Source organism: Natator depressus, chromosome 18, assembly GCF_965152275.1.
Source record: "Natator depressus isolate rNatDep1 chromosome 18, rNatDep2.hap1, whole genome shotgun sequence".
Classification (NCBI taxonomy): domain Eukaryota; kingdom Metazoa; phylum Chordata; order Testudines; family Cheloniidae; genus Natator; species Natator depressus.
Genome location: NC_134251.1, coordinates 10,861,681 through 10,889,496, shown reverse-complemented (window position 1 = coordinate 10,889,496; position 27,816 = coordinate 10,861,681). Strand labels below are relative to the sequence as shown.

The window sequence follows — 27,816 nt, the reverse complement described above, 5'->3', positions numbered from 1 at the left end:
AAAAGTAAATCAATGAACATTGAAAAATGCCTAAAAATAGATCTGTCAGATTATTTAAAAAAATAAAAATTGAATTGTGCCAAGATATTTTTATTACATATTAACTCAAAGAACTAGAAAGGGACTTTAAAAGTACTATAGAGTTTATAATACATGCCATTACACTGTGTAAAAAAACTTAGAGAAGATTTGAAAGAGTTAATATTTTTTCCTTCTGAAAGTTATCTGTTAAGAGTATTAGTTGTTTAATAAAGCATAGCTGCCCTCCAGATGAACCCGCCAGTGATTCTGCAGTTGGGGTCATTCCAAGTTCATGCTGTGGACTTTTGACTGCCTTCTGTGTATGTGAAAACAGCTGGCAGTTCCTGCAGGGATCACTCATTCAGCCCTGTAACACAAAACTATTGCCAATGGGCACCTGCTGATGCAGCTTCACAGGAGGTCCTTGGGGGAAGCTACCCAACTCATCAGGCATCTGTGGAGATAAAAACAGTGGGGGGCTCCCCTGGGATACCCAGCTAATCAGGCATCCATACAGACAACTCATCAGGGGGCTTCACAGATTACCCAGCCAACATGCCGTTGTCAGAATGTATTATGAAGCTTAGTTAACGATGGGATGTGAGCTAATTAAAGGTCCTTTACTTTGATTGTGTGACATAAGTGCAGGTGGGGAAAATGTCTCCCGAATTTCCAAAAAGGTATCATGTGTGTTCAGTGTTGAATGCAGCTGGCTTCTTTTTTGTTCTTCTGTTGATCAATAACTAAGGGCAGAAAGGAGTCAGAGTCTATATGCATTTTGTATATGATACCACCATAATTTCTGCATTTGTAGAAATTCAGTATAGTACTACCTAATTTAAGCTTAAATCAATTCTGTCACTATATTTAATGTTCTGTCAGTATTTCCATTATAAATCACTGTCTTCAGAGGTTTGTAACTTGGTCATAAACATTTTGTTCTTGGCTTAAGCTTTCTCATACATTTTTCTCTGCTCGGCCCACTTTTTTTTTTTTTTTTAAGATCGGTTTGGTTTATGCTCTCTAAGAGAGAATAGATATTAAATGATTTTTAGAAACGCTCTTGTGCTTGAACAAGAGAGCTATGGTGTGTTTTTTTTTTTGGGTGGGGGGGGTCGGAGAGTGTTAATGACAAGTGATATGATCTTGCCGTTTCCAGTACTTTGCGAATCAATTTTAAATGACTGCGGCTTTTAATTTGGAGAAGTAGCTCCTGCCACGTGTACACAGTAAATTTTCAAAAACCACAAGTATTTTTATTATTCATATTTCAGGCCCAGGATAACACACAGTTGACAAATGTGTAGTTGTTTATAAGTGGGAGAAATGGCTTCTGGCCTTTCTGCTAAATAATGTATGGGGTTTTTTTAAATTGTTTAAATATGTAGTATTTATACAATCCATCTAATAACAATGTACATTTAAAAAAAAAAAAAAAAAGCCAGCTCAATGTGATTTACATAGTAAAGAGGTTTGTCTGTTGTGTGAATAATTTCTAGTACGTTTCCATTAAAGATTTTTTAGGCTTTAACAAGAGACACAGAAACGCATTAACCTGTGACACCGCAACAAAAGGAAGGAAATCTATAGTATTTTCCACTGAATGCATCCGATGAAGTGAGCTGTAGCTCACGAAAGCTTATGCTCAAATAAATTGGTTAGTCTCTAAGGTGCCACAAGTCCTCCTTTTCTTTTTATAGTAAAGGATTGGCCACACATGCTTAATTCACTCATTGTACCTAGGTGTTATAGCTATCGATCTAACATAACTCTGCATGATCTTCCTTGTTGTATGTGCTTATAATAGCTTAGTACAACAGCATGAGTTGAGGATAGATTGCCAGTATTAACTCCTTGTTTCCTTGCTTTTCACTAACATTAACCGTCTGTCCTTGGTGCATGTCATTGTGCTTAGCTACAGCAGCATGTTCCTTCAGCAAGATCATCCAGTGTGTTTAAGTTTGGGGAACAGCTACACACAGTGAAATAAATAAATGATGCTTTTCCTTTGAATTTCTTTGCATTTCGTTGTGAGAGGTTTAATTAGTGTAAAATCTTTTTTTAACTAACTAAATTTTAGATTTTCTTTTGTAAATCCTGTAACTGACTTGTGAAAACACTCAATGAACTAATTGTGGAAATAGCTTGATTAAAAACAAGGCAAATAACTTCAAGGGACTAAAAAATTTTGACTTCTGTTAGCTGAAACCTATTGTATTGTCCATTAAATTAATCACTGGTAGAGACTTGTCTGAACAATATTATTACAACATATATATTCAATGGTGAACTTGGAAAAACGGGTTCAAAGTGTTATTAATATGACTCTCTTATTACAGTATGTATTATAAATACAAATCTGTGGGCATGGTTCTTACAAACAGGAACTTGTAGCACAGGTGCTGACTTTTCGAAGTGCCAGGGGGTGCTAGACCCCGGCTCCACCCCAGGCCCCGCCCCCACTTCATCTCTTCCCCCAAGGCCCCACCCCCACTCTTCCTGCCCTGTTCCATCCCCAAACGCGCCACGTCTTCACTCCTCTGCCCTTCCCTCCCCCTCCTGCATGCCATGAAACGCCGATCCGCCAGGGGGAGGGGGAGCAGATAAGGGCGCTGCCGGTGGGTGCTCAGCACTCACCATTTCCCCCCAGTGGGTGCTCCAGCCCCGGAGCGCCCACGGAGTCGGCACCGATGACTCATAGTGCTTTTTTTCTAATTCTTGAGCCTTCTATTCTGTCGCTGTCATGACAGTGGCAAAGAAACTTTTCTCCTTTGTTTAAGTTTAAGATACGTTTGGGTGATGATAAAGGATAACTTGATCAGATTTTGTACTACATAAGCTAAAAGAATACACTTCTCAGTTATGTTTTTCTAAGTTTCTCAAATGATTTTTTAAATCTATGTTTGAACCTTTGGTTCCCATGACAAACCATGACAAACAGCTGAGGTGCTAGGTCATTTCAAGCCCAAGCTGTGTGTGGATGTGAGATTTAACTTTGTCAATAACACTTAAATGAAGTAAATGTTAAGATAGTAGCAGAAAAAAGAAAGTTTTCAAACCCTGCATTCCTGCTTAGGATAGCCTTCTTTGCTTCTATGATAAGGAACGGGTGCATTTGACGAAAACTCTGGAAATCTTAACGCTAACCTCTCCAAAGGATGCTGGTGCCTGTTCATGGCTTTCCTATCACTCTGTTTGCTGCTAGTGGAGGCCTTGCTTCCTGTAATGAACCGCTCTTCCTCTGCATCTAGACACAAAGGAGTCTGTTTAGGATTTGCTGTTGTGATGTCAGAATGACTCTCCAGACATCATGATCAGGGATTTTCCTGTTGCATAATCCAAAAGTGTGAGAACTAGATTTTTTCAATTTCTAACTCTGATCAGTTCGCACTTAAATTATTTCTGTCTGTGTCATTGATTTTGCATGCTTGTAAGTTCTCTCTCTTCTAGTCCTTAAGACCCAACTTTTTAAATTTTGAGACAAAATTCTGAATATCACAGAGGTGGTGGTAAGAGTTTGCGAAGAGAAAGTTGCAAGAAGAGCACTTCAGAGCATTCTGCATGACCAACAACGTACAGTCTTGGGGAGCCTGTAAGTCCTCTTGGTTGCAAGACTGCTTTGGGTTGCAGTATCTTCACTAGGCTTGAAACATCATGTTTATAATAATAGCACCTAGCTTAAACACAGTTGTTTCTAACATAGTGTCCCTAGATAGGGATTACTTTAAAAAAGATTATAAAATATTGATTGGCTGGGAAGCTAGTCAGTATCAGCAAAATCAACGAGGAGTCCTTGTGGCACCTTAGAGACTAGTAAATTTATTTGGGCATAAGCTTTCATGGGCTAGAACCCACTTCATCAGCTGCATGGAGAGGTAAATACGGTAGTAGGTGTATATATACACACAGTACATGAAAAGATGGGAGTTGCCTTACCAAGTGGGGGGTCAGTCTCAGATACTCTGTATTGTATTTTTTGGGAAAGAAATCCCTGCCCAGGCTGGCTTCTACCAAAGCAGTGGACAGAGCCTAGATTAGCGAAAAACAGGAATTTTCCAGATCTCGGGTTTAAGTTTTTTATTTATATAACAGTGTTTATTGCCAAACATGATGGGAGAACCTAATGGCCTTTCGAAGGTGCATGTAGCAGAGCAGTGACTCACCGGCATGGCTCCTCCTGCTGGTTGTCTGGGAATTAGCTCTTTTCTAGCATATGGAGCGCCCTCTGCAGGCTGGTGTCTCACCTGCCGCTGGCCCTATGTCCCTCCCGGACCTCTTTACCTCGGGGTTCTGCCCCCAGCAGTACCCCCTTACTCTGGGTTTCCCCTCCCAGGGGAACCCCCAACCCTTTAAACCCACCTTGCCTCAGTGGCTACTGCCAGTCATCATCTAGCCTCCTTTCACTGGGGCAGATTGCAGTCTATAATGGCCGCTCATCATTGGCAAAGGGGTTGGACCAGCTGCCTCTGTTGGCCTTCAACAAGGCCTGCAGCCTGCGGTTTTACCGGGCTGGAGCAGCACTGCTCCAGTTCAGGTACCTTCCTCTCAGGCAACTAGCCCTTCTCCCTCCGGGGCTAGAGTGAGACTCCTTCCAGCTTTTGGCCCACAGCCTTCTTATCAGGGCCAGCTGGGCCCTATTTGAGCTGGCCAGACCTGTGGTCAGCTACTCCCTCAGCTGCCCTCACTTCCTACATCCCACACGCAGCCCTCTGCAGGGCTGCTTTTAACCCTTGTTCTACCGGAATGGGGCAGCCGCCCCACTACAGTGCACTGCAAAACAAAATTAAAAACTGAGTTACACTGAGGCTTTGTCTACTCTGCACTTCGTCGGCAAAACTTTTGTCGTTCTGAGGTGTTTTTTTTTTTTTTTTTTTTAAAACACCCCTGAACAACAAAAGTTTTACCGACGACAAGCGCCAGTGTGAACAGCACTTTGTCGGCAGGAGCGATATCTTTCTAACAAAGCCCCTTCTGTTCGTGGGGGGTGGACGTTTTTTTTGTCAGCAGGAGAACTCTCTTCTGCCGACAAACAGCAGCTATACTGCGCGGCTTTGAACCGCATGGTTGTAGCAGCACAGCTGTGTCACTAAAAGCCCCGTAGTGTAGGCATAGCCTAAGATTTCCTAAGTTCTCACCAGCTGGGATCTGTGTGTGTGTGTTGAAGGTGGGATAAATTATAACAGAATAAATTATAACTGACCTTTATTTAATTCTTCTCTCTGCAGCCTTCCCCCCCCCCCCCGAAATCCATCTTGTCATGTCTTGTTTTGCTAAAGGATACCCCTGAATGTATTATTCTGTAACATTTTATGCAGTGTATGGATTACAATGAGTCTTAGGTATGTAGTGTCTGTGACATCTTCAGTGAACCAGGAAGTACCAAAAGGATTTACAGAGGAGAAATTTTTTTAATAATTTAATAATTATTAAATTATTATTATTTATTATTTTTAATAATTTAATAATTTTTAAAAGTTAGTTAAAACGGATTCCTGTGCTGAATGCCTCACACGGTCTGATTAGGGGGAACATTCAGTACAGAAATTTGGGTTTAACTCCATTTTTATTTGCTTTGCAGTTCCTTCTGTGTCAGATAAGCTTATTATTTTGCAAAAAGAAAAGGAGGACTTGTGGCACTTTAGAGACTAACACATTTATTTGAGCATAAGCTTTCGTGAGCTACAGCTCACTTCATCGGATGCATTCAGTGGAAAATACAGTGAGGAGATTTATATACACAGAGAACATGAAACAATGGGTGTTACTATAACACTGTAAGGAGAGTGATCAGGTAAGGTGATCTATTAACAGCAGGAGAACAGGGGGGTGGGGGGTGATGGGACACCTTTAGTAGTGTTAATCAAGGTTGGCCATTTCCAGCTGTTGACAAGAACCTCTGAGGAACAGCGGGGGCGGGGGGACGGGACAGGGGGAAATAGTTTTACTTTGTGTAATGACCTATCCACTCCCAGTCTTTATTCAAGCCTCAGTTAATTGTATCCAGTTTGCAAATTAATTCCAATTTAGCAGTCTCTCGTTGGAGTCGGTTTTTGAAGTTTTTTTGTTGAAGAATTGCCACTTTTAGCAATGAGCTTTGATTTACAAAGAAACTGTATGGTTTTGATTTTTACAGGACAGGACTGGAGTTGCTCTGGATGCATAGTTTCTGTGGGATAACTTAGTTAATCTCTTAAATAAGAATCCAGAGTAACAGCCGTGTTAGTCTGTATTTGCAAAAAGAAAAGGAGTACTTGTGGCACCTTAGAGACTAACCAATTTATTTGAGCATAAGCTTTGAAGTGAGCTGTAGCTCACGGAAGCTTATGCTCAAATAAATTGGTTAGTCTCTAAGGTGCCACAAGTACTTCTTTTCTTTTTTTAAATAAGAATAGTGCTTTTCTTCCCAAAAAATCCTGAAGAAGTTTACGAATTATACAGCTATTGTATCAGTCACTTCTGCAGTGTAAACTGTTTATATTTAACAGTGCACAGCAACACTGCATACATTTAAGATGGGAAAGTACTAATACTCTACGTGAAACTCTAGAAAATTTAGCTAGGTAGAGCGTAATTACCCAAATAGGAATTTGGTTAGGACACAGCAGCCAACACACACCTAGTCCTGCAGAAAATGCCATGAAATCTTTAATGATCACAAGGTCTCAGAGGAGTTTTACATCTCATCTAAAACATGGCATCTCTGGCAGCATAGTGCTCACTAAGATTGAATACGATTCAAAAGGGAAGTGTACAAGCCACTGATTGAAAATCTCCAAAGTGGACAATAAGGTTACAGCAAATTGGGTACTGAGTTCAGCTGGTAGAGGAAAATGCAGACCAGTTTAGTTTTTAGAGATTTTAATTAACTGATTGCTAAACTCAGAGGAGGTTTGAAGTCATGATTCTTGGGATACAGACCTAGGCTGTGTCTTTACTAGGGAAAAATGTGTGGTAACTTGAGTTACCAAACTTGAGTTAAGAACGCACCTAATTTTTCTGCTGGCCTCAGAGAGGAGGCCTCATGTCATAGAGAGCTGGTGAGGAATCATGGGCCAGATTCTGTTTTCACACCAGTTTACCAATGTAACTGCATAGATTCCAGTGAATCACTTACACTGTCATAAATAAGTGAAGTGAGATCAGAATCTGGGCTCCAGTGCCTCTGGAGTGGAGGGTCAGAAGTTCATTGCCCATTCATGGAGAAGGGAACTGGAAGATATGGTCCATTTGGAAGGAAGATCAAAGAACACAAGTGACAGTTGGCAGGAAGAATGTGTGAGACTTGTGGGGTTTTTTTTGTTTTTGTTTTTTTTGCAGAGCTTCCAAAATATTTAATTCATGCTTCTTCTGTCCAGGAACAGGGAACAAGGCAAAGAATCAGATGTTATATTCTCAAATATGCTTGAACTTCTTTTCCCCAGTCATTTGAGTGATGTCCCTGGATCCGGTTCTGTTCAATATCTTCATCAGTGATTTAGGGTATGTCTTCACTAGCAATGTTAAAGCGCTGCCTCAGTGTAGCATGGGGAGAGAGCTCTCCCAGCGCTCTGAAAAAAACGCTTCCACGAGGGCGTCGCTGAAATTTGCAGAGCTCAGGGGGAGGTTTCAGACCCCTGAGCAAGAAAGTTGCAGCGCTGTAAAGTGCCAGTGTAGACAAGCCCTTAGATAATGGCATATATAGTCCGCGTACAAAGTTTGCAGATGATACCAAGCAGGGAGAGGTTGCAAGTGCTTTGGAGGAGAGAGTTAAAATTCAAAATGATCTGGACAAACTGTAGAAATGGTCTGAAGTAAATAGGATGAAATTCAATAAGGACAAATGCAAAGTACTCTACTTACGAAGGAAAAATCATTTGCACACATACAAAATGGGAAATGACTGCCTAGGAAGGAGTACTGTGGAAAGGGATCTGGAGGTTCTAGTGGATTTTATAAGTTAAATATGAGTTAACAGTATAACACCGTTGCGCGCGCGCACACACACGCACAGCAAACATCATTTTGGGATGTATTAGCAGAAGTGTTGCAAGCAAGACATAAAAAGTAATTCTGCTCCTGTACTCCACGCTATACTCTGCTGTTCTCAGCTGGAGTATTGTGTCCAGTTCCTGGGAACCACATTTCAGGAAAGATGTGGACAAATTGGAGCAAATCCAGAGGAGAGTAACAAAAATGATTAAAGATCTAGAAAACATGACCTATGAAGAAAGATTGAAAAATTGCGTTTGTTTAGTCTGGAGAAGAGAAGACTGTGGAGGGGACATAACAGGTTTTTAGTGCACAAAAAGTTGTTACAAGGAGGAGGGAGAAAAATGATTCTCGTTAATCTCTGAGGATCTGACCAAAAGAAATGAGCTTAAATTGCAGCAACAATGATTTAGGTTGGAGATTAGGAAAAGCTTCCTGTCAGGGTAGGTATGCACTGGAATAAATTGCCTATAGAGGTGGTAGAATCTCTGTCATTGGAGATTTTTAAGAGGTTAGACAGTTACCTGTCAGGAATAGTCTAGATCAGTGGTTCTCAAACTTCTGTAGTGGTGACCCCTTTCACACAGCAAGCCTCTGAGTGCGACCCTCCCTTATAAATTAAAAACACTTTTTAAAAATATTTAACACTATTATAAATGCTGGAGGTGAAGCGGGGTTTGGGGTGGAGGCTGACAGCTCACGATCCCCCAGGTCATAACCTCGCAACCCCCTGAGGGGTCCCAACCCCCAGTTTGAGAACCTCTGGTCTAGATAATACTTAGTCCTGTCTTGAGTGCAGAGGACTGGACTAGATGACCTCTCAAGGTCCCTTCCAGTCTTACGATTCTATGACATCTAATTAGCGATCTGGAAGATCCAAGCTTTAGCTGGATTTGGGCTTCCAGTTCTTAGATCTATGAGAAGCTAGGCATTTTGAGTCTGTCGTGGTAAGGTGTAGCCTGCTTCATTCAACATCATGCCTGCTGATTATTAGTTGCTAAAGAAGGCATATGACCACTCTGAGCAGGAGTTGAGGTGCCATATTACAAGTCACTGTAGCATAAGGAAAGTTTGGGTAATACAAAGAACATAAAAGGCCAGAGTAATACTTTCTTTTTGATATGGTGAAGGCAAAGAGTCTATTCTGGAAAATTTAAAGATGGAAGGGATCAGGTTTTGTTCTAAGAAGTGCCTTGATTCGAGCTGCATGTTTGTTTATTCCTTAGTAACATTAGCATTTAAATGGTCCTAACTAGGCTTTGAAGTTAACACCTCATTGAGGAAAATAAGGGGGGTAACAGTGGATCATGCTTTTGTTGCCATTGTTGTTTAGCTGTAGGCTGTTTTCTGCATGACTAGATAAACAGTGCAATAAGCCATCTATTATATTGTCAGGTTTCAGAGTAGCAACCATGTTAGTCTGTATTTGCGAAAAGAAAAGGAGTACTTGTGGCACCTTAAGAGACTAACCAATTTATTTGAGCATAAGCTTTCGTGAGCTACAGCTCACTTCATCGGATGTATCCGATGAACTTATGCTCAAATAAATTGGTTAGTCTCTAAGGTGCCACAAGTACTCCTTTTCTTTTTGCAATTATATTGTGACTGCTATTTCACAAGGGAAGAGCCAGATACTGTCACTTTTAAAAGGAGGAGGCATCAAAAACTGAGACACCCTAGTTTTCTTTTTGTGTGGACCCCTTGGAGTTCCCTTTGCAACACTCTTCTTAAGCCTTGATTATCATACACATTGTAAGGAGAGTGATCACTTTAGATAAGCTATTACCAACAGGAGAGTGGGTTTGTGGGGGGGGGGGGGAGGGAGGGGAGAAAACCTGGATTTGTGCTGGAAATGGCCCAACTTGATTATCATACACATTGTAAGGAGAGTGATCACTTTAGATAAGCTATTACCAGCAGGAGAGTGGGGTGGGGGGAGAGAAAACCTTTTGTAGTGATAAACACCCATTTTTTCATGCTTTGTGTGTATAAAAAGATCTTTCCACAGTATGCATCCGATGAAGTGAGCTGTAGCTCACGAAAGCTTATGCTCAAATAAATTGGTTAGTCTCTAAGGTGCCACAAGTACTCCTTTTCTTTCTTCTTAAGCCAGGCACAAATGTGGGTGAATTTCTTGTGGGCTCCTGTCTACTCAAAAATTCACTGGTGATGGAAATGATTTTCAAGATCTGTTCTGAAAAAACATTTCAGGTAACATGGTTGTACTGGTTTGTTGGAAACCGTTTTTGGGGTTTTTTTTGTTTTGTTTTTTTTGCTCATGGGGCAGGCACAACCGTATTATCTGAGACACAGTTGAAAACCGTTTCAGAGCTGGGTATTTGGGGATTGTATGGGAGAAGGTTGGAGGGAAAAGGAGTCAAAAGTACCTGTGGTCATGACCTTATTTCATTTTGTTATTGGCCTTATCTACCCTACATCCATGAGCACCAGGGGATCTCATTGGCTTATGGTGTCCATAAACCAAATTAATCACCTGGACTGTTTAAGATATTAATCAGGTTATGGACATGGTTAGGTCTACACTACACCTTCTAACTATTTTGTAATTAAGGCCTCCTCTTCATTGCAAAAAAAGAGGTGTGTTGCTAACTTGAGGTAAAATCCTAGTGAAGACAAAGCAGTTTGGTGGTTTCACACAAGTTAGCTGGTCCTGTCAAAGCCTATGAGGGAGCTTAGGCTTTAACGCAAACTGCCAACTCGTGAAAATAACAAACTGCCTTGTCTTCACTACGATTGTAGCTCAAGTTAGCTAATTTGAGTGAACAACACACCTTTTTTTTTTTTTTTCTCCTCAGTGAAGGCAACAGATAAGTTTGGGTTTGACTATGTTGTCACTGAATCTCCTGGCTTGGTTACAGTTACACTGTAGCATGGTTATTGTGATTTGCAGGTTGAAAAGATGTGCACCGATTTCACTATGAAATGTTTCAGTTCATATTAAGAATACTGTTGCTGTAAGAACAGTTTGAGATTGCTGTGCTTCAAAATAAAGGAATTACAGTTCTCTGGTCTACTCTTCACTCAGATTGTTACTATTTGCCACACCCAATCCATTACACCCCATCATTCACACCCACAAGCAGAACCTTATTTGAAGACTTTTCCCTACTCCCCATAAACTGAAATAGTTTGAAAAGCTTTAGGCTTTTTTTACACAAACACTTAGCTTGTAGCAAGTGGAGTTTGGAATCCACCCTGCACTAGCCTGCTGCACACTGTCCGTGTGAGCCCTGCAGACGTACGCTAGATCACAGCACACTAGGGAGCCATTAGTGCTTGGCAGCAGAGTCCACAAAGACAAGTTAACATGGGGTAGGTTTACACCGCATCTTGCCATGAACTGTTAGGATAGACATGCCCTAAGATATTCTTAGTACAGAAATACATTTTGTGCCTTATCTAAATATTCACTTTGTTTTCCCATACATTTGTTCTTATAAAACATATCAAGGAAATTGACATGCCGCTGGAAAAGAACAGGTAACTGGAAATGCGTACCACAAATAATATATGCTGGTGTTTGTGTAAGTGGTGACTCTGCTGTTGCAGATCGTTTTGGCACCCTACCTGCTAAAAGGCAGTGGAGAATGTAGTCCTAAGAGAGGGTGTCGGATTGGCAGACATGAAAATCAAAGTCCTCTATATAGCTGCAAAACTGAATACATCTTGAGCAATGGTACTGCACTACTCATGTGCCCTCAACTCTAACCTGTGCTAGTGATAAAGGGCATTCAGCTTCCATACTCAGCTAGTCCATGGCACCTCTGAATAGTTGTGGCCTAGAGACACTGGGAACTGGACTGACATTGTCAACTCATTTTACATAGATCAGCTGTCAGATTGCAACCATTTTTGGTCGCTACCCATCCACTTAAGTGCTCTAATAACATAGTGATGGGTGCTGTATAAAAGCCCAGAAAGATAGATATAGATTACCAAAAACAAGAAGGTGCCTTCTATTTCTTCAGTAGGGAAGATGGGTGCCTGCCACCTATTTTCTGTGAAAACCTATTCTTTTCCAGTTACCTCTTGTGGATTGGTTTGTAACATGGTTAAATAATACAATAAAGCAAATACTGATAAAGGCATTCAACATTAAAATTTAGTGTTTTGTGGTTAAAATCTGGTGAAGAATTTGGATTACGTCACTTGAGGCAGGACATGAGGGAAAAAACATTTCTAAGTGCATTAAAATCCTTATGGTCTAACTATGGAACAAATGTCTGTCTTTGGGCACTTGGTGCTATTTGCTACAACACGCAAATCAAAGTATCTCTGTTTAATCTTGTTTTTCTTTCTTCTTCGTGGAGAGAGTATGAAAATTGCCATGTGATGACAAGATGAACTTTTAACCAGTCCATTTATTAATTTTTTTCTCTTACGGCTTTACTAAGAAAACAATTCTCATATCGAGGCATTAAAACAGGAATTGCTATTGACTAACACAGATGGTGGACCTCTTTCATCGGAGGGGGAAAATGTGAGGAGAGAACACACAGGCCTTATTTATTCAGAAAAATTTGATTGTTGTGCTGGCCAGTCTGGACTGGGCAAAAACTTTCCCCAGACAGCTGTTATGAAAGCCCAGTCATTTCATTAATAATAATTTATAATTTGTCCTATTCACGTTGGCTGGCACCAACCATCACAACCAAGCTAACTAATTTGGCATTCAGGGTCAGTTCTTGACAACTGGTTCATGGCACATTTTTCGGTGTGGGCTGAAAATCTAGAGCCAGCAGAAAATCTGCCTGCTCCCACCTATATACACATTTCATGTGTGAGCCTTTAATCCTTATAGTAACTCTTCTAATCCCTGTAAAAACCAACTATTACCCTTTAGAGGGAACACCCAGTTATGGAATAGTTTCAATTCTATTTGTATTTCTAGACCAATCAAAAATAGCATCTACATTAAGTTCAGAAAGGGGTTAAAAATAATTCAGCCAGTGAACAGGGTGCTCTGTTTTGAGTCCATATGGTTAAGTCATAAGAACAGTCATGAGATTTAATTTTCATTCATATGATTAAAATCTGCTTGTTGAGATAATGGATCATGCTTTGAATAGTTTGCATTTCTTAGCAAGAAAGGAGGAGCTGCGGCTGAGTAATCGTATAGTGAGCAAAAAATTGCACAGCCTTTAAAAACATTGCAGATGTAAGTAGAAGAAAACATTGCGTCAGACACATCATATAACTAAATTTTGTTTCTTATTTTGAGTTTTTACCTTATTATAACAAAGATCTCAGGCATATTTCCAAACTACAATATACAAAATAATGACATGGACATGCTCTTTGGTCAATTTTTATATTGATACAAATTATGTGTACATACATGCTATGTAATTACTAGAATTGGGGGACTGGGGGAGACATGGAATTGATGCTCTTGCCCCCATTGATGGCTGCTGATCAAAACACCTTGAGGAAAGGTCATTTTTTAAAAAGAATAAACATTTGACATCTTTGTCGTCCATCAACATGTGATTTAATATAGTTATACTTTCACTTCTCTGCTAAACTTGGTACAGATTTCCTTTTTAATATAGTCAGTGTGTAATATTGGAATATCCAGCTATTCTGTATGATCTTGTTATAACATGAAAATGTTAATCTAAATACGGATTGTTGTACTGTATTTGCATCTGTGCATAAGGGCCTGAAGACTTGGGCCCTTATGTAAGGATTATTCATGAAAATGAATAATCCTTACATTAGGTTTCAGAGTAGCAGCCGTGTTAGTCTGTATCCACAAAAAGAAAAGGAGGACTTGTGGCACCTTAGAGACTAACAAATTTATTTGAGCATAAGCTTTCGTGAGCTTCATCGGATGCATTCGGTGATGAAGTGAGCTGTAGCTCATGAAAGCTTATGCTCAAATAAATTTGTTAGTCTCTAAGGTGCCACAAATCCTCCTTTTCTCCTTACATTAGGTTTATTCTTGTGTAGATGGCTCTTCTGCCAAGGGCATGTAGACTCGGGTCTGACTTTTTATAAATTAAGGATATGTAAGATTATTCTTTCTAATACGTGCACACTTTGCTCCACATCAGTGTTCTGTGTCTAAGGGCTTGTCTACGCTACCCCCTGGATTGGCGGGCAGTGATCGATCCAACGGGGGTCGATTTATTGCGTCTAGTATAAATGGTCTAGTCTAGTATAGACGCGACAAATCGATCTCTGAGCGCTCTCCCATCTCCGGTACTCCACCAAAATGAGGAGCGCAAGCCCAGAGTCGACGGGAAAGCGTCATCTGTCGACTTACCGCAGTGAAGACACCATGGTAAGTAGATCTAAGTACGTCAACTTCAGCTATGCTATTCACATAGCTGAAGTTGCGTACCTTAGATTGACTCTGCACAGTAGTGTAGACAAGCCCTAAGGCACGACAGGGTGTTGAAGTTACTATCTTTCTGAGTTATAGGATGGAACAAAGGTTATCAAAGGAAATTTCCATGAAAGAATTACCAATGAAGGAACTACCAAGAGGGAATTCCATGCTAGAATCCTGTTACACTGGCAGAGCACCATTGATGTCACATACAGGACAGATGAGAATTCTAAACTGTTCAAGAAGGAATTTTTAGGCTCTCTTGTTTCTCCTCATCAGTGTAAGGTTTCATGAAGCATCTCTAGGCATTTTACAAAGGCCTGGTCTACACTACAGAGTAAGGTTGACTCGCTGCCTTGTGTCAACCTGGTTGTACGTGTGTCTACCCTTAAATTTGTCTCCCACCAATGTAAGTGCCCCGTTACAGCGATGCAGTAACACTGCCTCCCTGAATGGGGTTGAGCTGTGGTGGATGTACTGAGGTTGATGCAGCACAAATGCCGGCACCATGTCCTTATGTCCACCCTAACAATCCTCCAGCTGCTATCCCACAATGCCTGACGCTGACTGCTCTGGTCATAATTGTGAAGTCCAGTGCCCAGGGATCACGGAGACTGCAAGGCCTGCCCTTCTCTTTAAAGCCCCACAAATTTTTGAAATACCTTTTCCTGATTGTCCAGTTCGGCAAGCACACCTAACAGCTCTCCATTGTTCTGTGCAACTGCCCAGCTGACCGTGCCGGCTCCATGCTCCACTTGCACTCCAGCTTGGAGTGGACTGGAGACATTGGATCTCCGGGGCCTATGGGGAGAAGAGGCACAACTACAGACCAAAAGCACAAGCAACTGTCATTCTGCATCTGCCAATCTGGTAACTGAATCTTTCCTTGGAGCTGTAGAGGTGGCCAGCGTATGGCTTCATGAGCAAGGGGTAGGCTGGGTCCTCCACAATCATTATTGGCATTCCGATATCACCAATGGTAACCTGCCGGTCAGGAGGGACACTCCCAGCTTGTAGCTTTTTGAACCCTCTTGTGTTCTTAAAGATGCGAGCGTCATGCATCTTCGCTGACCAGTCAGCACTGATGTCGGTGATCCACCAATTCTTGCATCACCATAGAAAAGTCACCCTTTCTGTTGATGTACTCTGTGGCCAGGTGATCTGGTGCCAAAATAAGGTATATGTATGCTGCCTATCTCTCCACTGCAGTTTGGGACACCGTTGCTGCAAATCCATCCACTGTGTCCTGTACAGTGCCCAGAGTCAGTCCTGCGTTGTAGGACACCATTAATGGCCCTGCACACTTGCATGACAGCGGTCCCCACACTGAATTTCCAAAATGATTTCTCACTGGCTGGTAGCAGTCCGGCGTTGCAAGTTTCCACACAGTGATCACTACGCTCTTCTCCACTGTAAGTGCAGCTCTCATTTGGGGGTCCCTGCACTAGAAGGCGGGGGTTTGCTCCAGGAATATGGCCTTGCACATCCGAAAGTTCTGCAGGCACTGCTCGTTGTCCCAAGCCTGCATAATGATGCAGTCCCACCAGTCAGTGCTCATTTCTCTGGCTACACCAGGGGTCCCCAAAGCAGTGCCCGTGGGCACAATGGCACCCGCCGGGGCAGTTGCGTGCGCCCGCAGGACACCGCGCTGCCGAAATGCCGCTGAGGCGTGTTGCCATTTTTCGGGGGGGGGGGGGGGGGTGTCAGGCACCCTCCACAGTCTTCTGGGAATAGGAATATGCTATTCCCACAGAAAGGTTGGGGACCACTGCGCTACACCATTTGCAGCTGCTCTTTGAATGCCAGATTCCCTGTTAGGTATCCGTTGATAACCGTTCTCAATTAGAGGTAGGGGTGTGGGATTGTTTTGTTTTGTGTTTGGCTTAACTTTGGGATGTGATCTTATCTAAAGTGGCTAAAGAATGAATAGAGCACTGGGATTGTGAGCTACCCTTTGCTCTAGCTGGTGTTTTTTCAGTATCTTCATTCAGTAATGCTCAGTGTTCTCATAACTCCTGCTCGTATTAGAGGTGTGTCGTAGCCCTTCATTTATAACATAAAAGGTATATAATTAGGAAAGAGGTCAGTAATATTATAATGGTTCTGCACGTGTCTTCATTACAGTCATTGAGATTTCCCTTAGATTAGTTCAAACCTTCGTTCGGTGCTGCAGTACACATGTGTCTGTCAACATAGCCATCTACCTCTGGATCATACTGCACCTTTCCCTAAACATGGCATGCTACCCTACCAGCTGTAAAATAAATCCATTTTAAAACCCCATTACTCAAATGTATTTAAATAGCTTCTTAACTTGCTACAAAATGTAAAGTACACTAGTACAAGCATATTTCTGGGAGTGTTTGCCTTGAAGGCTTTCACATATCTCTGCAAAAGGATAGGTGTAGGTCTAAATAACATTCCAGTGAGTTTTCTGAAAGGTTACACTAGGGTCACTGGCATTTAACTACTTGTTTTGGGAGAGGTTTCACCAGAAAGTTAATTATATTTAGCAGTTTTTTCGTTTTTCATTTGTTCACTTGACTACTATTGTTAGGTATAGCTGTGATTTCTTATTTACTGTCACTCTAGAACTTTTCAAATTGCATAATGACAAAACACAGGTTAATGTTCTTTCTCAATCCTTTTCTGATAAAATATCTACAGTGAGAGTTCATGCTTATCCATAAGATCCTCTCCTGATTTGTGCCAGCAAACATACTTTAACTTCATTTGACCAGAATATAAGTTGGCTATGTATTGTTGAATATTTTTTTAATGAAATGACTAATTTACTTTATATGCTATACAGCTCCGTTTGGTATATATAAAGCAAAGTTGAGTTAGTACATTTGGCTGGGGGAAAATAGGTTGACCTATTTTGCTGCCTATGTAAAAAGATAGTGTAAACAGCCACAGGATTCAACCTTGCTCTTGCTGAAGTCAATGGCAACACTCTGTTGACTTTGACAGGAGCAAGATTGGACCCTAAATCATTTAGCATTCCAAAGGAGAAAAACTGGATGACTTCTGCAAATATTTATTTTTAAAAAGTACACTGAAATACTTAACAAAATCAAGTATCATTTGTAGAAATTTGTATAGTTGATGCAAGTTATCATTGCACTACTTAAAAAATTTCCTCTAATTCCAGAACATTGGAGTAACACTTTTCTTAAAACTTCCCACCCCTGTGCTACCATTGGTGCAGATCCACTGATGGTTGTAATGAGTGAAACTCTGGTGTGGAATAGCCAGCGATGTTTTAACCAACATGGGCTAAATAACATTAAGATACAAGTGGCTGGCCTTACACTGGTGCTACTTCTAGTGGAATGATAACTGTGGGGCAGTATTAAGCAAAATACTAATGCAGATAAGGCCTTTCTGACTATAAGACATAGTGATTATGGGATTAGGCTGTGGATGCATACCTTCAAACAACGAAAAATTCTCTTTTCATGCTGCCATGTAAGTGTGACATGCAGATATTGAGAAGTGGACAAATTCTGGTCTTTAGCACTATAGTAATATTTAAAATAAAGCAATAAAAAGGAGAGTTTAAAAATTAAACACAGATCTTGTTTCAACAAATCTTGATAATTTAGAATTCTGGGGGGGTTGTTTTTTTTTTTTTTGTTTTTTTTAATTTCCCATTGTTTCTCTTACTGTAGTTTGCTGGAACTTTATCAGATGGTTTGGGAAAGACGATGGATAACCGACATCAAACTGAACGAGAGTACATTCGATACCATGGCGCAACCAGTGGAGAACATCTCATAGCTGGGATCCATGGACTTGCTCATGGTAATTTGTGCATCAATAGATTACACTACTGTAATATCAGTTGCTTTATGTCTGTCACTGTGGTTCCAAAGTGATAGGATTCAGAAAAACAATGCAGTTCAATTTAAACCACTCCACACTGGTTGGTTACATGTGGCTTAACGTAATGGAGCAATTGCTGGCTTTCCTTTTAATTTAATTGTGCTTTTCATTTTGGCAGAGGCACCTAGATTTGAGAATGTCCTATTTAATTGTACTATTGGATATCAAAACTAAATTTAGGAAAGAGATCAGCCAAATTTTCTAATTTCTTCATAGGTTCATAAATATGCTTACAAACAATCTCTTTGTAAGTGACAAATAATAAGATAATATTCAGCCAGTGGTACAAATGAATGAATGAGTGTATCGCTCTTGCACTCAGTTCCCACAGATTCCAGTTTTCTTGCACAATCCGGCCCTTAGCCTGTCTGTGTTCAAAGTCGCACCTGTTTAACTTTCAACTGTCTTAAAAAACAGTTTATTTAAACTGGTGCAAAAGACAGCGTGGACAGTCTTAATTTGATTGAAGACAGGCTAATGTCAATGTAGCTTGAGTCGATTCTCTGCTGAATTAAGCTAAATCGATATAAGCCAGGCTTAAATCATTTGAATATTCATACTGTATTTTATATCAGTTTCTTAAAATTTGTTTAAAATTGCACCATTAGTTAAACTGGTGCAATTTCAAATGCAGTCTGTATGATTATCAAAAAGTCTTGTACTTAAGAAATGTACAATTAGGGGAAATGTGTTTATTCAGTCTCCAGGATTAGACTGAAATAGTATTCTAGGTAGTTGAAGCCCCATCACTTGAGATAGGTGATGGCCCAAAAATGGAAAAGGTTCATTTCTGTAAGTTCTTTCCATATCTGACTCTTGTAGAAAGAAAAGGAGTACTTGTGGCACCTTAGAGACTAACCAATTTATTTGAGCATGAGCTTTCGTGAGCTACAGCTCACTTCATCGGATGCATACTGTAGAAATTGCAGAATACATTATTATATACACAGACACCATGAAACAATACCTTGATTATCATACACATTGTGAAGAGAGTGGTCACTTTGGATGGGCTATTACCAGCAAGAGAGTGAGTTTGTCTGTGGGGGGGCGGAGGGTGAGAAAACCTGGATTTGTGCTGGAAATGGCCCATCTTGATGATCACTTTAGATAAGCTATTACCAGCAGGAGAGTGGGGTGGGAGGAGGTATTGTTTCATGGTGTCTGTGTATATAATAATGTATTCTGCAATTTCCACAGTATGCATCCGATGAAGTGAGCTGTAGCTCACGAAAGCTCATGCTCAAATAAATTGGTTAGTCTCTAAGGTGCCACAAGTACTCCTTTTCTTTTTGCGAATACAGACTAACACGGCTGTTACTCTGTAACTCTTGTAGTTCACTTAAGTGCAGGGATAAAAAAATTTCTATTAAAAAGAAAGCAGTGAAGTTCTAAATGGATCACATTAGACTTCCCTTTGAATGCAAAGCATTTTGGTTATTCCAGTTACAGAACATTAGTATGTTCTAAAATCAGGTATAAATTATGTTGCTAGCAACATGTGAAATCTGAAATATAGACTGTTTAATGAAGAGTCAGTTAGAAACATTCATTAGCTGATTAGCTTCTTTGACTTGAATCTTTTTGTTTGTTTTTGTGTTTTTAATGTTTCCGATTTTCATTTCTTCAAAGAAGCAGTTGACTCTTAAATTCTATCTGTTGAACTGTAGTTTTCCCAAATACTCCACTGTATGGCAAAGTTACCCAAATGAAACCATTAAACATAGCATATGCTATATGCTTCTCGACTCCAGAACTTACGTACCAACAATACTGTTCGAACCTCCAACATCACAATGTTTACTGTCTTTTGGCTGTGATGTAAAATCTGTAGGGCAGTCAAAGAAGTCAGTGGAGCTATGTCAGTTGATACCAGCTGAGGATCTCTCTTTTAAGTTCCTAACCCCTTGTGGGCCAGGTTCTCATGGACATTAATGTTTTGCAAGAATGAGATGCCTGTCCCCAGTGTCCTGGTCAAAACTCCACTTTGGGTAATTACACTTTGCCTGCTTAAATTTCTCTTTGTATTTCCAACTGAACACAGTATTTTTCATTTCCTGTCCTAAGCTGTTGTGTGATATTTTGTGTTCTGTTAAATCCTTGTCACACTGTTGGAGGTGGCTTCACTTGAACAGTAGACAAAATACTTTTGTGTATGTATAGCTTCAAGATAAAATGCCCTATACAAATATTAGACTATATTATTAGATTAATAAAAAACATCCATTCATAATCGGACTTTTCATATGCTGCATTAAGTGGGTAGCATGCTTTCACTCGAGCAAGAACTTTCAAAAAAGTAAATCATTTAACATTGTCAGCTGTAATAACATCCTGTCTTTTTATTTTTAGTGGCAAAGCAGTTGGTCCACTTACAGGTTTTGTTGTCTTTGCTAGGTATCATTGGTGGATTAACAAGTGTCATAACTTCAACAGTAGAAGGTGTCAAAACTGAAGGAGGAGTCAGTGGTTTCATATCAGGCCTTGGGAAAGGGCTGGTTGGCACAGTAACCAAACCAATGGCCGGTGCCCTTGATTTTGCTTCTGAAACAGCGCAGGCAGTGAGAGACACTGCAAGTCTTAGTGGCCCCAGGTCAGTGAACACGTTACATTTCTTATCAATAAACTGTCTACAAAGCCATATTGCAAAACCTTCTGTAATTTTGTCATGGTTTTGTCTCCTAGCCCAAAGGCACTGTAATTTTGTAAAATTAACTGTGTATTATTAGTGTTGCCTCTAGTTTATTTAATTACCTCCTTTTTGAAATACTGCATTTGTAGACTCACTAATGTGGCCTTGTGTACTAGTAAAATTGGTACAGAAAAGCTACAGTGTAATGTAGGAGATTCTCATTACTGAGAACATAAGAATGGCCATACTGGGTCAGATCAAAGGTCCATCTAGCCCAGTATCCTGTCTTCTGACAGTGGCCAATGCCAGGTGCCTCAGAGGGAATGAACAGAATAGGTAATCATCAAGTGATCCATCCCCTGTCGCCCATTCCCAGCATCTGGCAGACAGAAGCTAGCAACACCATCCCTGCCCATCCTGGTTAATAGCCATTGATGGACCTATCCTCCATGAATTTATCTAGTTCTTTTTTGAACACTGTTATAGTCTTGGCCTTCACAACATCATCTGGCAAGGAGTTCCACGGGTTGACGTGTGTTGTGTGAAAAAATACTTCCTTTTTTGTTTGTTAACCTTCTGCCTATTAATTTCATTTGAATTCCCCTAGCTCTTGTGTTATGAGACGGCGTAAATAACACTCTTATTTACTTTCTGCAAACCAATCATGATTTTATAGACCTCTATCATATCCCCCTTAGTTGTCTCTTTTCCAAGCTGAAAAGTCCTAGTCTTATTAATCTCTCCTCATATGGAAGCCATTCCATACCCCTAATAATTTTTGTTGCCCTTTTCTAAACCTTTTCCAATTCCAATATATCTTTTTTGAGATGGGGCGACCACATCTACGTGCAGTATTACTACATTATATTAGAATAAATCAGGAAAAAGAGTCTGAAGAGCTTAAATATAATAAAAAAGAAATTGCCATCTTGGTGTCCTGATGCAGAATGGAACTAAAAATGTTCTTCTTTAGGCTTCAATTAAGAATTCATAGGAAAACAGGTGTTTTAAAGAAGCTGAAGAGTTCTGAAGATAATGTAATAGTGACATCCCTTCTATTTTTCTTTTGCAAAATCAGTTTTTACTAAGAATATGTATGTGTGTGAGATTGTGCATGTGTACACATTACTCCTGGGGGAATTCCCTGCCAAAAAAATTAAAAATTCTGTGCACAATATTTTACAGTTCTGCAAAATCATGCATATTTTATTTGTCAAAATAACACAATATAATCAAGCCAGTTTCAGTTATTTTGGTAATTTATTCCAAAATGTCTGTCAGAAGGTATGTCTGTCGCGATACGGATAGCAATAAAGATTCCCCCGGGAGTAAAGAGTTAAAGAAACCCCTACAACAACCCAGTTCCTGTTCTCGGTTATGCTTTTACTGGGTGCCTCAGTCTAGGTGTGTCACGCGTGCCAGCTGGGTACGTTTTGGGGGAAAACTCTGCCCCTCTGGTCTCAGACACCCGCCCTTTACCCCTGAGCCCAGTCATGGGGCATCCCTCCAGTCCAGACACCTGCAGCCTCTAACCCCAGAGCCCAGCTGCGGGGCAACCCCCAGCCCAGACACTCTAACCCCAGAGCCCAACTGCATGTACCCCCCATTTACTTCTCTTTCCATATCAGGATCCTCTGTTCTCCCCATGTGCCAGCAGTTCTGTCTGCCCTTCCCCATGCCCTCCATTCCTCCCTTCCTCTCTAAGCCAGGGACTCAGTGTGCACCGATTCCCACCTCCCCCCAAACCAAGGGTTCTCTGTCCCGCCTCCTTTTTACCTTCCTGCCATAGCAAGGGCTCTGTTTGTGTGCCCACCGTTCCCACTTCCACCACTCCAGGATCACCTTTATTCCTTTGGCAGGGGCTCTGTATGCCTTCTGTTGGGCAGACACTATGCCTTTCTGTGTGTGTTCAGTGGCTTGCATGTTGTGGGCACTACCAGAAATCAATATTTAATTATATTAAACATGTTTAAGATACATGTTTTACAAAACTGATAAAAATAATAATGGCAAAGTAAATGAGGAAAAGGGGAAAGAATAGGAGAGGTCCAGAGAGTTGGATCTAAGAGAATAAACATTTTATTTCCAGTGGTTAAGTGGCATTCAGTTCCTGTGTGTTGATGCTGTGCTGTGTTACTGTATGCCTTAGAACGCTGTCTGTTGTACAAGATCCTGCACAACAGGGGGTTTAAAAAATCCAGGTATATTTACTTTGTGATTTTCAGAATGGTTTTTTTTTTTTAGTCTTTCCATTTGGTTTTTCCATTTCCTCCATTTTATTATGCCACACTCAGAATCCTGATGTGTCTGCCACCACTATTTCAGTAAGGAACAATAAGCTTGATGAAGTGTGAGTGAGGTGCAGGAAACTCATAAGAATTCAAACCTAGACATACTTTGTTGTGGAAGTAGGAAGTGTTCCAAATGCACCAGGCTTTTTAACTGCCGATGAATGTAATAAATATAAAAAGAATTAATGTTAAGACTCATAAGATTCAGTTAGCCCATCTTTTGTCGGTAATGATGAATTTTTGTATAATAGGGCCCCACACTTTACCTGCATCAAATGTAACAGTAAATTTGAGCCACGACTAAATGAGCATGTTGGGGGCTGGAAAGGGAATGGGAGCAGCTAGCATATAGTTATATGCACTTGGGGCTTAGTTTCATGTGTAGAATTGAAATGCCAGGGAACATAGTTTGGATAAGTAAAGAGGGATTTAAAGAAAAAACCCATCTAGAGTATGATTAGAAATGTTCTATCTCAGACAAGGAGGAGGCTGGGGACACATTCAAGCAAAATAACTGATGTGTTAACCTAAGCAGTCTCAGAGTGCATTTTAAGAAAACATGGTTATACTCTTTTTTAAATAAATTATTATGAAGGTTGCACTGTTTTATGAAAATAAGTATATCATGATGTGCATGCATGCATACAATGTGTGCATTAAATTGAAATACATATCTGCATTCATGAATTTCCAGTAGTGATGAGGTTGCATGACAGATGAGAAAATAGACTGCAGGCAAAAGTTAGCTTTATCCGCCTGCCATGGGCCTGTGTAGCACAGTGCCCTCCTGCTGATGGCTGTTGACTGAGTACAGATTAGGAAATTTCTATGAGTCGAACCAGAGCTGAGCTTCCACCGAGTTTGGAATAACTTTTGTTTGTCATGGACCTACAGCAGCATGAGCTGAAGTTCATCTTCATGCAATTTGCAATCCTTGGCAAATGAAAAAAATCCTAGTTTGGTTGCATAGTAAATGAATATCAGAAACCATATAAGGCATCTAAATATAACGAGTGCAGGACAAAAATGTGTCCAGTACATAGAAATCTTGTATTGTTGCAACAGACCTGTGACAATCCACTGACCCATAAACCTTTCTTAAAGAAAAAAATATTTCTAGTAATTAATTTAGGAAGCCTCTTTACATAGGTGTGACTGTATTTGTTTTTCACAAAAAGATTTTAATCACAGATGTATAGACCTTATACATTAAAATACACTCAACTACACTTATATGTTGCAAAGGTTCATAAAAGAATCCCCCACCCACTTTTCTTTCTGATTCTCATATATAATCAAGCAACTAAATTGTTCATTGGAGGACAGGGAGAAGAACAACAAAGGATTTGGACTTGTTTTGACTGTTGTGTACCAATAGCCCCCTGTTGCATTTGTTAACTGTTCAGCTATGTGTGGTTTGGAATCAAAATAAAATGCTGTTCCAAGCTGAATCTGCTGGCTCAGATTGCACTTTCTGCTCTACGTGCTGGGCCATGACTGTTCCGAGTTAAGAAGTATACAGAAATAAAAATGCTCAAGCTGATCTGATTAGTGTTGTTTAACCTTGCAAAGTATGAATTAAAGTAAGTTTACTGTCATGGATGGACTCAGTCTGTGGTTGACACTATTCCAGTGCTGAGATCCCATTCTGATCTCAGATGCAGGGGGGGACACACATGGCCAGATATCTAGAAAAATCTGCTGTAGAATCTCAATAGGTGATTTTAAGTATATAAGGTGAATTGCTGCTATGAATAAAGGAGCATTTTTTAGAACTTCCATCTGTTGTCATTTTTGTGATGTAGGAGTGGGGAGTTATGTCTTCAGTATGCTATTAGTGTAATAGGAAATTTTCTGTCAAGTATGTCTGAGAGTAAATGAGGTTGTAGTTGGTACAAGCTGTGCGTGATCAGGAATCAAGCATTCTAGTTTTTGTGGTATCTAAAAGTTGGAACTGTTTGTTATTCTTCAAGTGATTGCTCATATCAATTCCAATTAGGTGATGGAATTAATGTGGCTTGGGTATCTTAACTGTGAGCTTACACATGAATGGGTTAACCTTAATATTAAATTTCCTGCCTTTTAATGGTTGTGCACAGGAGTGGGGCTACACCTTGGGTAAGTGCGTGCATCTGACAAACCTTTTGAGGTCCCTCCCTTAACCTTCCAAGCCTTATGGGCCTCCTGCATTCTCCACTCCCTATAAGCTGTAAGAGGAGTTAGTGGGCAGCTCTCCTGCAAGCCACTGGGTACTTTTCAGTGGTCTGCCCTCTTCCTGTTTATCTTAATAGGCTTATCAGTCCGCAACAAACCAAAATAAGCTGTTCAGGAAGTACCACGCTCAGGAAGGCACGTGTGGCCTAGGGTTGCCAGCCCTCCTGGTTTTGCCAAGAGTCTCCCTGAATCAGTCCCTGTCTCCCGGAGGCTACTGAAGCCAAATGGGGGGATTTTAGGTGCTAAAAGTCCGGCAGCACAGTGGGGCTAAGGCAGACTTCCTGTCTGCCCTGGCCCTGCGCCACTCCTGGAATCGGCTGGTATGTCCCTGGTGCCCCTGGGAGGGAGAGGGGTCTCTGTGCTATGCCCGTGCCCCAAGCGCTGACTCTGCAGCTCCCGTTGGCTGAGAACTGCGGCCAATGGGACCTGTCGGGGCGGTGCTGTGCACAGAGCCCCCTGACACACCCTCCCCTGCCCCCCTCAGGGGCCGCAGGGATGTGCTGGCTGCTTCTGGGAGTGGCGTGTGGAGGGGGCAGCACACCAAGCCCCCTGGCCCTGCTTACTTCGGGTGGCTCCCAGTCGGTGGCACAGCAGGGCTAAAGCAGGCTCTGTTCCTGCAGCTCCCATTGGCTGCAGTTCCCGGCCAATGGGAGCTGCGGAGTCGGTGCTCAGGCAGCGCGCAGAGACCCCAGCACTCCCCAGGGACCGCAGGGATGTGCCGGCCACTTCCAGGAGCAGCACAGAGCCAGGGCAGGCAGGGAGCCTGACTTACCCCACTGTGCCACCGACTGGGAGCCGCCTGAGGTAAGTGCCGCCCGGCCGGAGCCCACACCCCTCACCCCCTCTCACACCCCAACCCCAGGCCTGAGCCCCCTCCTGCACCCAAACGCCCTCTCAGAGCCCTCGCCCCCTCCCAAACCCCTGCCCCAGGGTCAGCCTGGAGCCCCCTTCCACACTCCAAACTCCTCGTCCCCAGCCCAGAGCCCACACCCCCTCCTGCACCCTAAACACCTGCCACAGCTCAGTGAAAGTGAGTGAGGGTGGGGGAGGGCAAGCGACAGAGGGAGGGGAAGCGGCCTCTGAAGAGGGCAGGGCAAGGGTGTTTGCCTTTGTGTGATTAGACATTGGCAACCCTAGTATGGCCCCCAGCTAGATTCCTAAGTCATGTTGAGGATTGGAGAAGGAGGGAGCTGAAGAGCCTTCTACATTCCATATGGGGTCTGCTATGTCTCATAAGCTGCCAGTAGGAAATGGGCAAATGCCCCTCACCATCTCTTTCTTCCCCCAAGCAGACTTTCTAAGTGTCTGCTGTAGTAGTAGAGATCTTTTGCTGCTGGCCTTCCATGGTTCACAGAGGTGTGAGGACTTCTCCTCCTCCCCAGCGTCTATGTAGCAGACCTGGATGGAACGTGTCACCTCTCCCCCCTCAGTTCACAACACTAAATTAGCTTGTCCAAAAAATAAAAGCTGACTTATGCTTTAAAATGCTAAATGTGTGTAAAAGTATACTCTTTTTTATTCTGTGCTCTAGAAAGTACAATAAATGATGATTTATCTCTCTCCTTCTCATCAACATTATTATTATTGGCTATAAAAATTCATTAAAATTATTTTTGGACTCTTTGTACCTCCCTTCTTTGGGTGTCATTCATGAATGCTTTGTCCAACTGAACTCCAGTTTGGCAGAAAAATCTAACTAAGCTACAAACTTAACCCCCCAGTTTCAAGGTGGATATTCCTTTATTTGCAGATTTAAGAGAGGGAACCAAAATAAAACTTCTTATAATGGAAATTCAGTCACCTCCTACACAAAGTGGGTACTAGATGGCTGGTTTTATGATTGCTGCTTATGGTCACAAAATATTTTGAAAAGCAACTGAAACATCACTGCCGCCCTCTTAAGTATAGCTAAGCCTCCACCACAGCACAAAAAATTGTATTCCAAGTGATGTCTTTTTTTCCTTCTGTTTGGCTGAACTCTAAATAATCCCTAATTCTCAGAAGCCTAAAACAGTACATTGCTCATTATAGTGCAGCTTATGTAAGGCTCTTACCAGTTCCTGAGAAATTATAAAAAAAAAAAAATATTTTCTGTGAATAAAGTTGTGAAAGTGCAAGCTTCATTTTCTATTAGACTGTCTGATGGGAAAAAAATACCCATTTGTTGGTCATGGTAGTTTAATATCGTTGCTGGAAATGAGACACACTTTTTCCCTTTACCATTTGGCTCTAAATTACCATGACTGGTTTAATGGAAACTGCTAGATATCAGATAGTATGGTATTGCTATTAGTATAGCAATGCTAGCTAACCTGGATGGAGACAAGTGTAATGAATGAATCAACTTTAAGAAGTGTAGTTTTGAACAGCGTATTTATTGGCCTGCATGGTCACAGTACGTCATTTGTGAGAAGTATCCACTTTTAGGTGGAATTTCCTGTAGCGAT

The 27,816-nt window shown here is 41.2% G+C and overlaps 1 protein-coding gene across 1 annotated transcript in view; it reads left to right on the top strand.

Moving 5' to 3' along the window:
* The window catches only part of VPS13D (vacuolar protein sorting 13 homolog D), a 200,680-nt gene that overhangs the window by 133,336 nt on the left and 39,528 nt on the right, over nt 1–27,816 (top strand). The window contains exons 66-67 of the mRNA XM_074933956.1: nt 18,019–18,151; nt 20,630–20,825. Coding sequence (XP_074790057.1) covers nt 18,019–18,151; nt 20,630–20,825 — 329 coding nt within the window. The remainder of the gene's footprint in view (nt 1–18,018; nt 18,152–20,629; nt 20,826–27,816) is intronic.